The 16,946-nt window shown below is 37.8% G+C and overlaps 1 protein-coding gene across 2 annotated transcripts in view; it reads left to right on the top strand.

Annotated features, from left to right (window-relative positions):
- Positions 1–16,387, top strand: part of FHIP2A (FHF complex subunit HOOK interacting protein 2A) — a 34,223-nt gene extending 17,836 nt beyond the window's left edge. Inside the window, exons 6-17 of one of the 2 annotated variants that reach the window (XM_028121724.2) lie at positions 659–952; positions 1,158–1,354; positions 2,403–2,517; positions 3,069–3,145; positions 3,228–3,420; positions 3,596–3,765; positions 4,147–4,290; positions 5,402–5,492; positions 7,381–7,524; positions 12,346–12,486; positions 12,847–12,950; positions 13,052–16,387. In XM_028121724.2, the coding sequence (XP_027977525.2) occupies positions 659–952; positions 1,158–1,354; positions 2,403–2,517; positions 3,069–3,145; positions 3,228–3,420; positions 3,596–3,765; positions 4,147–4,290; positions 5,402–5,492; positions 7,381–7,524; positions 12,346–12,486; positions 12,847–12,950; positions 13,052–13,157 (1,776 nt within the window). In that variant the 3' untranslated portion in view covers positions 13,158–16,387. The remainder of the gene's footprint in view (positions 1–658; positions 953–1,157; positions 1,355–2,402; positions 2,518–3,068; positions 3,146–3,227; positions 3,421–3,595; positions 3,766–4,146; positions 4,291–5,401; positions 5,493–7,380; positions 7,525–12,345; positions 12,487–12,846; positions 12,951–13,051) is intronic. The other variant, XM_028121725.2, reaches the window with a different exon arrangement.
- The last annotated feature ends 559 nt before the right edge of the window (positions 16,388–16,946 follow it).

Genomic DNA, 16,946 nt, shown 5'->3' with positions numbered 1-16,946 from the left:
CATGATCTGACCTGAAGGCAGACACTTAACCAACTGAGCCACCCAGGCACCCTGCTTCGGTTAAGATTCTCTTTGTGTTTGTGTGTGTGTGTATTGGGGAGGTGGGACCGACATTTCAAGTAAATCTTTTCTCATCAAGAACACTAAAAAAAAAAACAAAACACTAATAAAAAGGTCCTGAGAGTATTGAGTTCTTTTTATAAAGCAGAGGTACAGGGGAAACAGAAAAATCATCTTAGAAAACTGATCTTAGAAGAATCAACATAGAGGCTCTGTATTTTAAGTAGCCCAGTGATGAGAAGATGATTAATTCCAATTGAAACCTCCTGAATCTTTTTTCCCCACTAACATCAGTTGTTACTAAAAACAGTTGTTTTTAGCAGTAGTCATATAGTTATCACTAACACTGTTCACTGCTTTTGGTCATGGTAAACCGTTTTGTACTTAGTGTAAAGAGTGTTATAAATGCCTGGGCAATTTTAAAATATCTAAAACACAACTTGTTGACGTCTGAGTGTTTTCATTTGTCATAACACTTTTTATCTATTGCCACATTGGCTAGACATTGAACGTGAGTTATAGAAAAACCGATAAAAATATGATTTCTGTTTTATAAGTCTTTTGATACGAATCTTACAGAACATGTGTTCTTTTTCAGAATAAGTTGAAGTCATTGGCTTCCAAAGGCACACCAGATGTAATTTCAGAAGACTCACTGAAAGGTCAGGATTCCGTGTCAACAGACACGGGCCAGTTCTGTCAGCCAGAGGAACTGTCTGGTGCTGTGGGGCTGGAGCACACAGAGACAGAAGATGAGCCTCCTCAGCAGATGGATGAGCTGTCCACCAGCTTGGATAGCCTAGCCGTCAGCCCACTGCCTGAGGCCACGGTTGTTCGTCCAAACCAGGATTACAACTTAGTGAATTCCTTGTTAAATCTCACTAGAAGTCCTGTGAGTCTTCCTTACTCTTTCCCTTCCTTACTCTTTTAGAACTGTGATCTAACCTGATCACAGTTACGTGCATTTGAAATAGAAAAAAAAAAAAAAGTCTATTCTTTTAGTGTAAAACATTACATCTTTTTCAGTTGAATTTTTCCCAAACAACTTGACATACATCTAATTCAAGAATTGAAGGGGTCTGTGTGTTTTCCCTCAGGATGGCCGGATAGCTGTGAAAGCCTGCGAGGGCTTGATGCTGTTAGTCAGTTTGCCGGAGCCTGCGGCTGCCAAGTGCCTCACGCAGAGCACGTGCCTGTGCGAACTGCTGACAGACAGACTCGCCTCCCTGTACAAGGCCCTACCTCAGTCCGTGGACCCGTTAGATATCGAAACAGTGGAAGCGATTAACTGGGGGTAAGAATCATTACTTGTGTTTTCCCGTAGAAGCGACTTCTTAACACCTATACCTGTAAATTCGCTGCTATTTTGCAGGGATATAAATCTTTAGTTTTGGAAAATGTGACATTACTTGTGATCATTAAATGGGATTATTTTCTGAGGCTTGTTTTAAATGTGTTGCCAGTCAGGAGTGAACTGGTATGGGAACAATCCAGCTGTTACATAGTTAAGCTATTTTTCCATTATAATGAATAATTAAGACCTTAATTACATTAAAACCAATAACTTTGATTTTTTTTTTTTTTTGGATTCCTGAGAGAGGGAACATCCTTTTGTAAATATGCCTCTCGGCAGTCTCAGTTTTGTGGCCCGCGTGTATGGACTCTCCCCTCCTACCCATCTTTTGGGGGTCCCCTGATTCTCATAGGAAAATGTGATTATCGCAGAACATTTATAAGTTTATAAGCAGCATGAGGAAAAGTACCCCAAATCCTGTCATCTATAAGCTGCCTAATGTTTTAGTATAATAACCTGTTACAGTTTTTCTCTGCATTTTTAACTCTTCCTTGGTTTTTACTAGTCTTTTTCCACCCGCTATTCTGCCAACATCGGTAGGGCAGAGCCACAGGTTAACTTTACCGCTGTCCGGTGTTTTAAGGAGGAAGAGAAGCAGGCCACTTGTTTCTTTTTGCACACCCTCCTTTACCCTTTCTTCCACCCCAGCAGCTGAGAACCTCCCACACTTCCTTCCTGCCACTTGGTCAGATTTACCATGGGAGCATCAGGAGCTGTCTGTGTGGTTTTTCCTCTGCAGTTGCATTCTGTGTTAGTCTCTCTCTTCCCACTTAATGAGTGCAAGTTATTTACAACTGTAATTTGAAAGGTTTTCTCTAATCCTTGGCTTACTTTTATAAAACCTGCTTCTGGTGGTCATCCAGCACTGCCTGTATACATGTATCTTACTGCGTAAGTTCATTCACGGGCCTTCGTTGTTCCATGTGCGCTGAATTGGATTACCCCTTTGGGATTACTTTGGACTAAGCATTTCTTCTACGTCCTACAGCTTGGACTCATATAGTCATAAAGAAGATGCTTCAGCATTCCCAGGAAAACGAGCCTTAATTTCATTTCTTTCCTGGTTTGATTATTGTGATCAACTTATAAAGGAAGCACAAAAGGTTTGATTTTTTTTGTTATTTATTGATAATTTTAAAATGTAAATGTCTATTAAGTAAAATTTTGTCAGTTTATATCCCTGAATATGTCTTAATTATCTTAGGATAGCACAGTCAGTAAAATAAATACAACCAAATAAGATAAGAAAACGTGTGTGTGTGTGTGTGTGTGTGTGTGTAGTACAACTCTGGAAGAAATCACAGTTCAAGTTCTGCAATAGAAAATTGTATTTACAATATTACAACAGAAAGCTCCATAAGGTGACATTGGCCTCCCTCCATTTCTCCTCTTTGGGGAGACGTTAATACTCTATGGGGATTGGGATAATATTTTTGTCCTGTTCACCTTGTTCCTGAAAATTTAGATAAAATGTGAAGGACCCAGTAGCTAGCATCTAATCTAGGTTTATATGCCATCGACCGTCTCAATAGGCAAGTTTGTTTTTCCACATTAATTCAAATGGAGAATGCAAACTGACTTATTGATGTTACAAATTAATTTCTCTTTTCCGTTAAAAAAAGAAAAAGATAGCGATGCTTTTTCCGTATTCTAGACCGCTGCTATTACTCTTGCCAAAGCTGTCCACGAAAGGTTTTTTATCGGAGTTATGGAACCTCAGCTGATGCAAACGTGAGTGGCCTTTTCCCTTAAAAAACAAAAAGTTGCTATTTCATGTCATTTTCCACACTAATGACGTGTTTGTTGTGCCCAGTTCTGAGATGGGTATTCTAACATCAACTGCTCTGCTCCATCGCATTGTTCGGCAAGTAACCTCTGATGTTTTGCTTCAAGAAATGGTGTTTTTTATCCTTGGAGAACAGAGGGAACCGGAAACTCTGGCAGACGTTAGCAGACACCCTTTAAGACATAGGTTAATAGAGCATTGTGATCACATATCTGATGAGGTAAGCTGTGTAAGATTTAGAATGGGACTTTGAAGCGTAATTTTAATGTACTTGTGATGTTTTGAATATAGCTTCTCGATGTGGCTTTAAAATCAAAAGCATGACTTATAGGATGGCAAGAAGAATCGTTTATTCAGAGATGTTTTTCAGTTAGCCTTTATCATTTTGGTTTCAGATAAGCATAATGACGTTAAGAATGTTTGAACATCTTTTACAAAAACCCAACGAGCACATTCTTTACAACTTGGTCCTAAGAAATCTCAAAGAAAGAAATTATACTGAGTATAAGCCTGTGTGTCCAGAAGATAAAGATGTGGTGGAGAATGGATTGATAGCAGGAGCCGTGTAAGTCCTCACCCAGCCTTGCAAGCTTAGCATTTCCTACAGAACTGTCATCTTCTCTCTCCTCCTACTTCTGTCCCTTATTTGTAAAAAAAAAAAAAAAAGTCCTCTAACAGTTTACAAGATTTTTGAAAATAAAATTTAGATGCCATGATATCACCATACCTTTAAATCACAAGTGGTATTCTTTAAACGGAACAAAATCAATATATTCTGGAGTTTGATGTTTGTATAAAATGTTAATTTCCCTATAAAATGTAACTCTTTAATTCTTTTATTAGCAAAACCATGTAGTGTTTTCCAAGAACATGACAGAGAATCTCATTGGTTTAGAAAAATGTAATAAAATGTTGTCTTTTTTATACATCATTCAATTAAACGTAGAGATCTGGAAGAAGACCCATTATTTACTGACATTTCGCCGGATAACACTCTGTCAAATCAGGAGTGGCTTAGCTCTTCACCCCCTGCTACTCCAGACCACCCCAAAAATGATGGGAAAACTGAAGTCCATAAAATTGTAAATAGGTGAGTTGCCATATAAATTTGACTTACATCTCTTTTGCTTGTTTTTAAAACCCATAACAGCTCTGTTCTTAGATTGTTACAAAGATATATTGTAAATTCAATTTTCCCTTCTTTAATCTAAAGATTATATCAGCTTTTTGTCATGTTTATATAGCAAGTGACAGCCTCGGGGCAACAATGGATAGCAAAGGGGAAAAGCTCTACTTAACATAGAAACAAAAATAGGTAATAGTGGTTAGATGAACCTTCAGATGGCCCTGCTTTTTTTAACATAAAAATTTTTAAGTCATTCTCCGTTGGAACAACACGGAGAATGTCCAGTTTGACAAATTGCACTTCTTAGTCATGTACTCACGTATGCTAAGCATGGGGCCATTCCCTTTTGATACTTGTGGTTTTACTTTTTTCTTTTTCTTTTTTTTAAGTGCCCTTTCTCTGGCGATATTCTCTTTCTTCCTTGATGTTCTGTTTCTTCCTTTGCAGCACTGTCACTGATGTGCCTGGTTCTGGCAGGTGACTTTAGAGAAATTGCATGTGGCTCAAGATGCAAAATTAGGGTGCATAAAAATCTTCAATTACTTAAAAGCCAGTTTCCTGACATGAACAGATATCATGGCAGTCTGTCATTGTGCTGGAATGTAAAAGATCATTTTAGGCTTACTTCTTTTTTTTTTTTTTTTTAAAGATTTTATTTATTTAATTGACAGAGAGAGACAGAGAGAGAGGGAACACAAGCGGGGGGAGTGGGAGAGGGAGAAGCAGGCTTCCCGCCGAGCAGGGAGCCCGATGCGGGGCTCGATCCCAGGACCCTGGGACCATGACCGGAGCCGAAGGCAGTTGCTTAACCAACTGAGCCACCCAGGCGCCCCTAGGCTTACTTCTACTTTAAGTGGAAAGAGTGATTATTGAATAAAACCTTTGAGATATGAAAGAGTAATCAGTCAGTAAAACTGATTCAAGATGAAGTACTTAAGAATGTATCATTTTGTTTTTCAAGTTTCCATTTGCATCAACACTTGGCTAAACTGAAGATATCATTTGATAGTTTAAGGTATAAAGATACTGAATTGTGGGAGTATTTCTGTTATTGACTATGGCTTTCTCATTTAAGTTTTCTCTGTCTGGTACCCGATGAAGCAAAATCGTCCTACCATGTCGAGGGCACTGGATATGACACCTACCTCCGAGATGCTCACAGGCAGGTAAGTGAAGTAGTTAATTTTTGGAAGTGAAATCTAATGAGTGCACATATACACTTTGTCCCATTGCCCACAGTCATTTCTCCAAAGGTTTCCCTCAACGAGACCCGAACTCCCTCTTGTTACTTTAACTTCAGGCAGGTGACCTTACTTTGCCTTTTGCTGGCTGTCTGTCTCAAGATTTCTTTATGCTTGCTCCCCTTCCTTTTCCTCCTTCCCCTGTGTCTCCCTCCCCACCTCTCCCCTTCCCTTGTCTCCCTCCGTCCCTCTCTGTCTCTTCCTTCCCTTTCTTTCTATACTTTAAATTCTATCTACCCCCCTATCCTTTTCCCTGATGATCCAAAACATAACCTCTAAATGATTCTACCCACCCCCCCCTTACTCTTCGTCTACAGGAATGCCTGTCCCCTTCTCCACCCCTTTTCTTACCTGAGCAGTTACGTACGGGTGCCTCGCTCCCTCCCTCCGTGCGCTCCCTACTGCCTGCCCCCGCAGCTTGCTACCTCCCTGATAGGACCCTCTGAAAGGTCTGCTCTGAAGTAGTCACCTAAATGGCCTTCTCAAGGTCATCTTTCCTCTCCCTAGCATTTTACAGAAGTCCTAATTTTAAAATGTCTCAAGTCAGAAAAATGCACATTTAATTTTCATTTAAATCCTTGAGACTGAAGTGTACAGTTCTGTATAATTAATTTGCATGTGCCTGTAGCATGAATGCGCAAGTCCAGATGACTGCAGGAGTGACTAGAGTAATTGTGTAGCTAGCGCCTTCAGGGACGAGAGGGTGAAGGCAAGACAAGTGGTACCGATCTCAGGAGTATCAACTGGATTTTTAAACTGCATTTATTCTTTCTGTAAAGTTCCATTTCCATTCTCTACAAATGCAGTTATTGTGGATTGTTTCAGAAATATTAGAAGACAGACAAGGATAAAAAATGTTTAATTTCTAGGTAAGAATTTCAGACATGTTAATGGGAAAATGCTTTATTAAATATTGGGGTGTGGTTTAGGATAGAAAACTGTCTACTGAAAGCCAAATTGGTTGAAACTCACAAAATACTGAAGAAGCTGGCTTTCTGATTGTTTTAAATAATGTTTTTCTTTCAAAAGTTGATGTTAGTGCTTCATGGTGAGAATATGATTTAATTTCAGGTAATTTCCAAACTAGAGAGGTCAGAGTAATGTCGCCTTATTGAATAAGGGGAATCTGAAAAGGGAAAGAATGGGGAAGAAAACTTTGTTCCAAGTTTCTTTTGTTTAAACTCAGGTAAATTATGTGTTGGGGAAGACGTTTCAAATTTATTTTTATTACCTGAGGTCTTGTGCTTATCAAAACCCATGTTGTTTATCCCAGTGGTAAACTGTAGTGAAGGACCAGTTTCTTATTATTTCCAGTCTGTCACAGACATTTTACACTTGGGTAAAATATAATAAAAATGAATTACTAGAAAGATGAAAAAAATACCACCCCTGATTATTTTATTCGATTCAGCAGACATAAAATTTGCTCAGTTAAATGCAGTCAGCCCGACAACATGCATCTGTTCATCTATTTGCATGTAACGTTTTCAGATAGATTTGATAATGTGGCTAGGGCTTACTTTGCTTTTTAAATTTTCTCTGAATCTGTGATAAAAGTAAGTAGAGTTAAATTCCTCTAAAGGAAAACACATGCCTATGTTTTCATCAACATACGTTGGCACTGGTGGTCCTAAGCTTACCTGTGCCTCTCCTTAGCCTGTACCCTGAGTCCTTTCCTCTCCCACGGGCGCCTCCCACGGAACAGACACTCGGCACTCACGTGCACTCTTATATGCCTGTTTGAGGAAATTATTTCTGTTTGAGCTCGATTTGTTCTGGTTTGTTCTTTAATGATGCAAATGCTTTTCCCTAGTTCCGGGACTACTGTGCTATCTGCTTAAGATGGGAGTGGCCTGGATCTCCAAAAGCATTGGAAAAGTGCAATTTAGAAGCTACTTTCTTTGAAGGTCATTTTTTGAAAGTTTTATTTGACAGAATGGGAAGAATTCTTGATCAGGTAATAAGCTTTAAAATACTAATTTTCACATGATTTTGTTAATGGGTGAATGTCTAGTTTTAGTTTAGATCTTTAATAAAGTAGTTTTGTTTTCTTAGTTTTTCCACTAGATGACTTTTTCGTAAAGCTTGATTGCCAGCAAGTGGTGCGTTTCTGATGCATTCATTATATTCGAAACCTTTATTCTGCCTGATGGCTGTTACGTAATCATATATTTTACTTCTCATTATAGACCGTTCTCTTAATAACCTTCACACATTTTGGAGGTGATTAAAATGCTTTCCTTGCATGACGTAGAAAGCCTTTTCTTTTATTAGTAGAGTTCGTACAGATACAAATTGAGTCAACCTTGTAAAGTTCAATTCAGACGACCTTAAATGTCATTTCAAATTGAATCCTGAGCACTCCGGTCTCATTAAAATGACAGAACGATATTAGATGAATCTGCTTCTTCAGATAAAGAACTTATGAAAGATACTCATTTTCATAAGGGGGAGATGAAATGAAAAAGGTAAATTTACTTATTCCAAGGTAGACAAAAAGCACCATCAGCTGGTATGTTGCTGTGTGTGTATGTCTGGCTGTCAGGAGAAATGAATTTGGGATTACAGAACCCCTCCCGCCCTCCCTCTCTCCTTGACACATGAACAAAGTGAGGCTAGAGCTTTGAAATGCTTTACACCCTGGGATATACACTTGAAATACAACCACCTGGCATAATACTTGCCTCAACATAGAAATTTGACTTAACCAATTTGGAATTAATTTAAAATTATATATTAAAGTACTTGTTCTTTTTTAGCATTTTAGTTAAATATTTATGTGAGCATAGGGAGTTGTAAAAGAAATTTACTCCCTAAGCAGGCTGTCTTCAATTCCCAGAAAGCCAAATAAAGAAATTATAATTTAAGAAGTATTTCACAGGGTTAGACTTCAGTCAGTACTGTTTCTGATAGTAATCAGTAAAGAGATAGAGTAAGTCCTTTTTTCTTTTAACCTCTTAATAGCAAGTGCTGTATTTCACGTGTTTGGTTGGTTGGTTGGTTGGTAAATCCAGCTCTTGTAGGCATTAGGCTGTATACACGTCATATACCTCTCGGCTGTGGAAGCCCCCTGGGTAGCGGGGTTCATCAGTTCATTTTGTTCTTTGTGCTGGTTTGCTAAGCTTCATTTGGATCTCGGGTATTTTTCCCTTTAGTTTATGGAGTGCTGACATAAAAGGATACTTGGAGGCAGAATATCCTGAAATGCTTTGAAGTTCTTTTTATTTCAGCAGCTAGCACGTCACAGGGCAGAGCTGATTCATGCACGCTGTCTCCACCATTCTTCTGTAACGCTCAGTGCTGGGCAAGACTGACTTCTGGTCATACTTTGTCAGGGAGGATCCCTAGTTGCAGTTAATGCGACGTACAGCTGGTTCACTACAGGCCCCAGCCTCAAACCTTTGGTCTTAAAACCCTTGATTTTCCAAGCCTTTTTTGGTAAGAACATCATGTAGTCAGATCTCAAAGACAGTCATGAGTCCTGGTGTGCTAAGCGTGCTTGGTTTAGTTTCATTTTCTCTCTTTTCTAAATGTGTTTTGGTGAGGAGGATGTTTGCCTGTATTTTCTTAATATAGAAATAGCGTCAGGGTAACCAGCCTGGGATTAAACATTTACTACATATAATTTAGTGAAGTAGCTAGTTTCCTGCATGTATAATTGAGAAATTATGAAATTATTATATATAATATATAATTATATGTATTATATATTATATACATTATTATAAATGAGAAATTATTCATAATACTGTCATGTTGTCACAATGTTAATTTTTCAAAAATACCTTATAACACAAACATTTAGTATTATTTGTGATGATTTTATGAAGATAGTAAAATGCTGAGGTCCATAGGCAGAATGTAAAGAACACCATGAAAAATGTAGGGAGGTAGGTCCAGCTTCTCTCTGCCCCAACAGGGAAGAGTGTGATCTTGGGCAACTGTGCCCCTTGTCACATTTTCTTCTTGTTAAGGTGAAGCTGATGTTACTTGCTGTAACCTCCTACATAGATTTGCTTGTAAGAATTAAAATGAAGAAAACAATTTAAAATACTTTAAAAAGTACAAAATCTTGTTAAGTACAGGAGTTTTTAGAAATTTCAGAGGCTATCATACTATAATTTTGACTTAATATCACTAAATCATATGATTTTGGCTATCTGTAAATTTAGCCTTTTAGGAGAAGGGTTGAGAGTGAGTTTTCTGGTGACGCAGTATGTATGTTTTTTGTTTTGTTTTGGGGTGTTTTTTTTTGTTTTTTTTTTTTGGTCATTAGTATGCTTTTAAGTCAAAATTTATTGCCCTAAAATTCAGGCCTTAAATTTAGTGTGAGCTCAAAGATGGGCCAAGTCCATTTGATATGTCAGAAAAATCTGGTTAGCTTTCGTTTCAGGTGAATACTGTATGTAAAAGTAGAAAATAAATCCAAAATAATAGATATAAGCACTTACTGTTAACCCAGGAAAGGGTTATTCATATTAAAGAAAAAAGGCCAACTTGTTTTAAAGTTATTACCATTATGAAGTAGAGACCATTTCAGAGAGAGAACAATTTCTGTGTAGCTGAGATTTGTTTTCATTTTCACATTAAAATATAATCTGAGTCAGCCTTAAACTTCTTAAACAACCAAGAACATAGATTCTTGTTCACATAAAGCTAAAAACCGAAGTAACACCCTGTAAGGAAAATAAAAAGTTTAGGGGGCAACTTATATCCCTGCTGAAAGCCAAATTCTCTTGACTTGTTGAAGCTCCTATAAATGGCAGAATTTAGTGACCTAAAAATCTGAACTACCAGAAATCAAGTCACATACAAAACTGTACTAAAGTTGTATTTTAAGTGATTTTGTTCACATGCTTTACCAAATGCATTCTTCTTAAAGATTTTTAAAGATGTTTCCTCTGTGCCTAAAATACAACTTCATGTGAATTCATTGTTTGTTATGAAGTGAGTCCTGGAGGCTATATTCTGTTGCATATATTGTCAAGCTGGAGAATATGCTCTTCAAATTACCCTTCCGTAGGAATAGTATCTCCTTTCATTTGTCTTGCTTGAGGCTTGATTGTGAATAAGAGTGACTTAGGGATCGTTTTTCTTCGTTCAGAAAATCCATGTTCACAAATCTCATGGTAAAAAAAAAAAACAAAAAACAAACCAACCCGCTACAGTTGGACTTCTAACACAGGACTTGTGGTTTCTCCATGTCACAGGACTTTCGCTCTCTTTTGGCACATGCCCTAGCATTTGTTGTCTTCCAAATGCCAGTGTTCACTTCTTAATTGGTGTTCATTGTATCAAGGGTTTATTTTTATTTTTTTAAAGATTTTCTTCATTTATTTGAGATAAAGCGAGAGAGAGAGCATGAGCAGGGTAGGGGGGCAAGCAGACTTCCCGCTGAGCAGGGAGCCCGACTCGGGGCTCCATCCCAGGACCCCGGGATCATGACCTGAGCCAAAGGCAGACCCTCAAACCGACTGAGCCACCCAGGCGCCCCATATATCAAGGGTTTAGCAGCTGCTCAGTGAATGGAGTGAAGCAGGCAGAGTCTGTGGTTAACATTCACTCGTCCCGAATCCCTTTTCTCTTCCCCAGCCTCAGCGCGGGTTACTCACTCGCCTCCAGCCCTCCCACGGAAGTCAGTTTTGTCGCAGCCACTCGGTTTCCTTTGGCTGCTTAGAAGAAAGCTGGAAGGAATGAGATTTCTGTTGAAAGTTCTAGGCATGATGACAGCAACTGTTTTTGTACCGTGTGCCTTTTGCTTTGATTTTGATATAGTCTGTAAAACATCTCCAAGCTGTTTTTTTTTTTTTTAATATTTTATTTATTTATTTGACAGAGAGAGAGAGCACAAGCAGGGGAAGTGGCAGGCAGAGGGAGAAGCAGGCTTCCCGCCGAGCAGGGAGCCCGATGCGGGGCTCCATCCCAGGACCCTGGGATCATGACCTGAGCCGAAGGCAGCCGCTTAGCTGGCTGAGCCACCCAGGCGCCCCTCCAAGCTGTTTTCTATATGGAGTAAACAGATTAAAAATAAAAAAACTAGAATTCAAGTAAAATGTGATACAACATGCAAAAAGATGTGTGAGGAATTGTACCCAGATGTATAAGTGTTTTGGGAGCATTAATGCTCTTGTGTAAATGAAATGATGCTTGTCTGTTGTAATCACCATTTTGAACCTCTTCATTCACTGTGAGGCATGTGGTGGTCATTTCTATCCCCAGGTACTCTCCTTCTGCTGAGAAGGTTCTCTGGTGTATCTGACTTTATTTTATTGTATACATGCTCTTGATAATTGGCAGTAGTTGAATAATCTAAAAGATGAAAAATATCGTTTCTAAAATTAGACTACTGTATTTTGAAAGATCTTAATAGTTCCCTTTCTATCTTTGGTCTTCTATTCAGTGTGTCCTATGTTGCTGTTATTAATGTTACATATGACACTTCAGTGAGTTTTGATGACCTCTTGAGCACTCATTACTTAGAACAACGTGCGTAAAACAGAAGCATTATGACTGTGTTACATATTTGTATTTTTCACATATCTATATGCACGCTTTTTTTCCCTCCTGAGTTTTAGCACTGTGATATATGTACTTTGACTAAGACGGTGAGAGCCAAGTTAGTTATCAATGTTTTCGTTGTAGAAGAGCGTGTGGAGGGAGGAATAAGATGGAATATTTTCCTTTCCTGAAAAGACACATTGAAATGGTAAATGAAGTGCTCAGGTATATACATTATAAATAATGTCAAATGTCTTTTTGTTTTCTACCTCTTCATTAGCCATATGATGTAAATTTACAAGTCACCTCCGTGTTATCTAGACTTTCCCTCTTCCCTCATCCACACGTACACGAGTACCTTTTGGATCCTTATGTAAACCTTGCTTCTGGCTGTAGATCCCTCTTCTCTGTCATCGTCAGGGTGAGTTCTTAGTTCTGTTTGTGTTCTCTCGGATTGATGAAACCTGTGATACACATGTCCATTAACGTTCCTTACCATTGTATGTGCTTAGAGTCACATAATGGGAAATACTACTTGTGTACTGTCAAGAAGTTGTTATTTTACTCTAGCATGTGGAGAAAAAAAAGAAAAATCCATTCTTTTAAATGGTAACATTTATATTTTAAGGAACAGGTGTGAGGCCTTTGCCAAAATCGTTAATGTGAATAGTGAAGAGTGACATTCTTCATTTAGTAATAGGAAGTTGAGTGTCTTTTTTTAATTCTGGAAATCCCTGTGTAGTTGGTTTCAGGAACGCAGTTCCTTTTGTCTCTGATGCAGGTTGTCGGAGACCTGATGGTGCGAATTCAGCGTATTCCAGACTTTACTCCCAAGCTTCTGTTAGTCAGAAAGCGATTGCTTGGCTTGGAACCTGAAGGCCCTATGTAAGCCAGCGTTTTACATGTTTTTGATCTAAACAAGTCACCAAAGCTTGATGAAATGGTAGTATCTTGAATTGACTTACTGTTTGCTTTCCTTTTACCAGCATTGACCACATCACTTTGCTAGAGGGTGTGATCGTGTTGGAAGAGTTCTGTAAGGAACTGGCGGCAATTGCATTTGTGAAATACCATGCTTCCTCCACACCGTAATAGCGTCCTCCAAGGAGCTAAGGGAGCAGAACTGTAGTGTACATTTCATCAAAAAAGACTCAGCTTCACCCAGCCAAGAGGATAAAAAGCCTTTTTAAATGAAGTACTGCTGTAAACTGGACAGAACCATTAAGAACCCATTGAGTGGACATTCTCAGTAAAATGTATGATGTTGTTTTCATTGGCTTTACCGTGATGGTTCTATATGTAAGATTGCACGTCCTTGAATCCAGGATACAATCAAAGGAACTTCAGGAAAGAAGCATTTCTAATGCCTGTGTGAAAAGCTGCAAAATTTCTGATGTCATGACTTTGATGATATTTCTGTTATTTTAATATCCTTTTAGGTAGCAAGGCATTTTGACATTCTCTGGGACTCAAATGCTTATATTCTTTTGGATTAATAAGTAGCAAAGAAAAAAAACGAACTAATTTTATAACTTTTTAAGGTCAGAATTCTTATCAAACACAATATGGAAAAAAACTGTAAATGAGAAAAAATACAATTCAGAAACCATCAAATGAGTTAATAGGAGATAAAAATGTGTAGAGCACCATTAACTTTCTTCAGCTTTTCTAAGAATAACAATTTAATATGATGAAGTTCTTGATTAATATATATTTTTTAAAAAAACGTTCTTTTACTCTTGGTGCACATAGCCATGTTAGTGATTGATTTTCACGTATGGGTCCCAGTATATTTAAACTGTCATTTTTGCAACAATGTTGAATTTGTGCTCACCATTGGTAATGTTTGCTGAAATAGTATTTTTTTAAGCTAATGAAAATATATTGGGTTGCGAACCTTTTTTTTTTCCCTTCTGCTCCTCTCTGAAAGTTGCTTTATAAAAATTGCTTTATAATTTGATTTCTTACTGAAATGCATGGTAGTGTCTAGGCGGGAACGGATAACCTTTTGGCAGCAATCAAAATGCCAATGGGCCTCCTCAGTGTTTACAGTTGTTTGTTTTTTGGTTTTTGTTTTTTTTTCCATTTTGTTCAGTCTTTTGTTTTAAATGATTCTAAGAGATTTAAAAGGAAAACCAGTCTGTCCTGTTTACGTGTTAAGGAATTTGGGTCAATTGGGTCTATATGAAGGACTGTGTGGTAGTTCAGCAGAGCTGTGCTGTGCACGGCGTGCTTCTCCTAGATTTACAGAATGCTGTTTGCTGATCCACTTTCTACTCCTCCTTTGAGTGATGCTTGTCACTCAGATGTTGCTTTTAAGCTTTCTTCTTCCTGTCCTCCTCCTCCTCTTCCCGTTGAAATGTTAAGCAGCAGCGCTTTGTGCTTTATCTCTCCATTTGCTGAAATTTGCGGGGAGCGGACTATCAAAATTTCCAGCTTGGAAGGAGGCGTCGCTGCTCCTTGTAAGAAGTTGTTTTATGTAGCGTGTTTGCGTATGTACATCATGTGGCGTGTGCATAGAAGCGCATTTTACACCTTCTGCTAATTTTGTTGTATTTTTCTGATTTATAGTTAGTTTTGGCTATTTATTAAGAACAAAATAGCAAAAGATTATGAATATTCTTGGCTCTAGAATGCTTATCAATGTTAAGACTACCTTTCTAGTTTAATGCAAATCTTTGTTAGCTCAGTCTAAGCACATTTATTAAGCGCAACAAGGAAAAAAACAAAAGTGGGAGATGGTTACTTTGTGCGTGATTTTCTTCAAATGATTTTTAATGACGGGAAAGCATTGTTCAGTGCTCTGTATTTATTGACCAGCCCACGCGAGAAACACTGCAACATTTCCATTTTTAGACATGGCTGTAGTCAGTTACTTTGATGTAGGTTTATTTAAAATAAGGCATTAAGAGATAGTAGATACTTCTTAATGTTTGCGCAGTGCTCAATGGGTGTATTAGCAATTACCTCTCAAGCCAAATACTATTTTATCCTTGATTTCGCAATGGGACCTTACAGCTAATACATGACACCAAGCTCAGAAAAGCTTTAACTTTTATATTTGTGTGTGTGTGTATGCTGCTTCTTAATTTTCCTAAGTTATTGTAATGATTTTGATCTGTAGTCAGCTAAAGCTTAAGGTCTAAGTTGTTTCTCTTCTGAGCTTCTCTTTCTTTCTTCTTCCTGTTTAGTTCAGACAGACCTAGAGCCAGCACAAGTTCTCACAGTGAGTTGGATTTGTCAGTGAAACAATGTGCTACTAGTCTATGTCATACTGTCTTGTGAAAGCTGAATATTTCTGTTACTCAGTACTTGCAAAACAGTGACTCAAATGCACTGTGTTGGGTGGAAAGTAGCACCTTAACAACCGATTGCCATAGCAAGTTCCAAGATGAATGTTAGCCCTGCTTCACATCAGTATAAATAGGTATGCACATTGTTTTTAACTTTCTAACAGTATAGTCTTTGACTTTATTTTTAGTAATGAGCCACATTCTTCACTTGCTAGAACTCAGATTTGTCCTCAGCCAATTATCATTGTATTACTCACATTCTAACTATGTAATGTTCTCATAATATATCTATCTGTGCAATATGGAAGCTATGAGAGGATTCATAGCCCTTTGGTTTAATTGTACATTATTATGTGTGTGTACATGTGTATATATGTGTGTGTGTGTGTGTGTATGTGTGTGTGTATATATACATATACACACACACACATACACACACACACACAAAAGGACCAAAATCCTTAGCTTGCTTACACTGTTGCTAGTGTAAAGATTGTTACACTTAATTTTACGGGGCACAAATTATAGAATTACTTCATAATTCATGGTGACATATTTCCATAAATTATCACATTAATATACAATTCCCATTTAATTATGAAGTTCACAAGTATTGACAGAAGTTGCAGTCAAGTGCTAAAACCACAAATTATATGGCAGTTATATTTTGGGTTGTATAATTAATCAAAATATGCATGTCATTGTGACACTTGATATGTTAAAACATGATAGATAATCATATTTCTGGGCCCTGTAAAATAGTGTTACTATAATACTCTGGCCTCCTGCCTTGTTTACATTAAACAAAGGATATTTGTTAAATTTTTCTATTGAACATTGTGTAGGTTACTGACAGTATTACCAAGGCCAGAGTTCTTGGGCCGTCTGTGAAGAAAAACTCTTCAGATGGTGATTGTGTACCTACTATTTCTTCAAAAGGAGGTTGTGATTAAGTTCAACTTTTTGTGCTAATGATGCATGCAGGACTAAGAGGGATAATCCAAAAATAAATAATGTAATTTAAGCAAAGTGTCTTATATTTTTATAGAATTCTAATTGAAAACATTTTATTCACTGATAAGCCTAACACAGTAATTCACCATACACAGCAGGGTATGGTACACACTGGGGCGCCTGGCTGGCTCCGTGGGTGGAGCATGAGACTCTTGATCTAAAGGTCGTGAGTTCAAGCCCCCACATTGTGTATACAGCTCACTTAAAAAAAAAAAAAATGACACACAACAGTTCATGGGTCACTATAGCATTGATTCCAGGGAGAGAACAAGAAGGAACAGAATCAGAATATTTGTGGCAGGGGAATGTATAGCTTGAAAAATCCCCCTGAGTGAGCCTCATTATATACCCTACACCCCACTCCTTAATAACCACATCCTTAAAGGAAGGAATGTTTATACAAGTCTTAGAAAAACAATTCATTATAAGCATTATTTCTTAACATATCTGTAACGCATATAAAAACTGTTTTCTTTAACTGGCCCGTAAAGACAATTAGACTCTAGGCTTATTCCATCCATTTGAATATTTGCCAAAGTGCCCTGATTGGAAACTGAAAGAAACACATAATACA

The sequence above is a fragment of the Eumetopias jubatus genome, unplaced genomic scaffold, assembly GCF_037043125.1.
Source record: "Eumetopias jubatus isolate StellerSeaLion01/CBP00866 unplaced genomic scaffold, mEumJub1_p1.0 scaffold_17, whole genome shotgun sequence".
In the NCBI taxonomy this organism is placed as follows: domain Eukaryota; kingdom Metazoa; phylum Chordata; class Mammalia; order Carnivora; family Otariidae; genus Eumetopias; species Eumetopias jubatus.
Note: the sequence above shows the minus strand (reverse complement) of the source record. Positions and strands in the feature narration are given on the sequence as shown.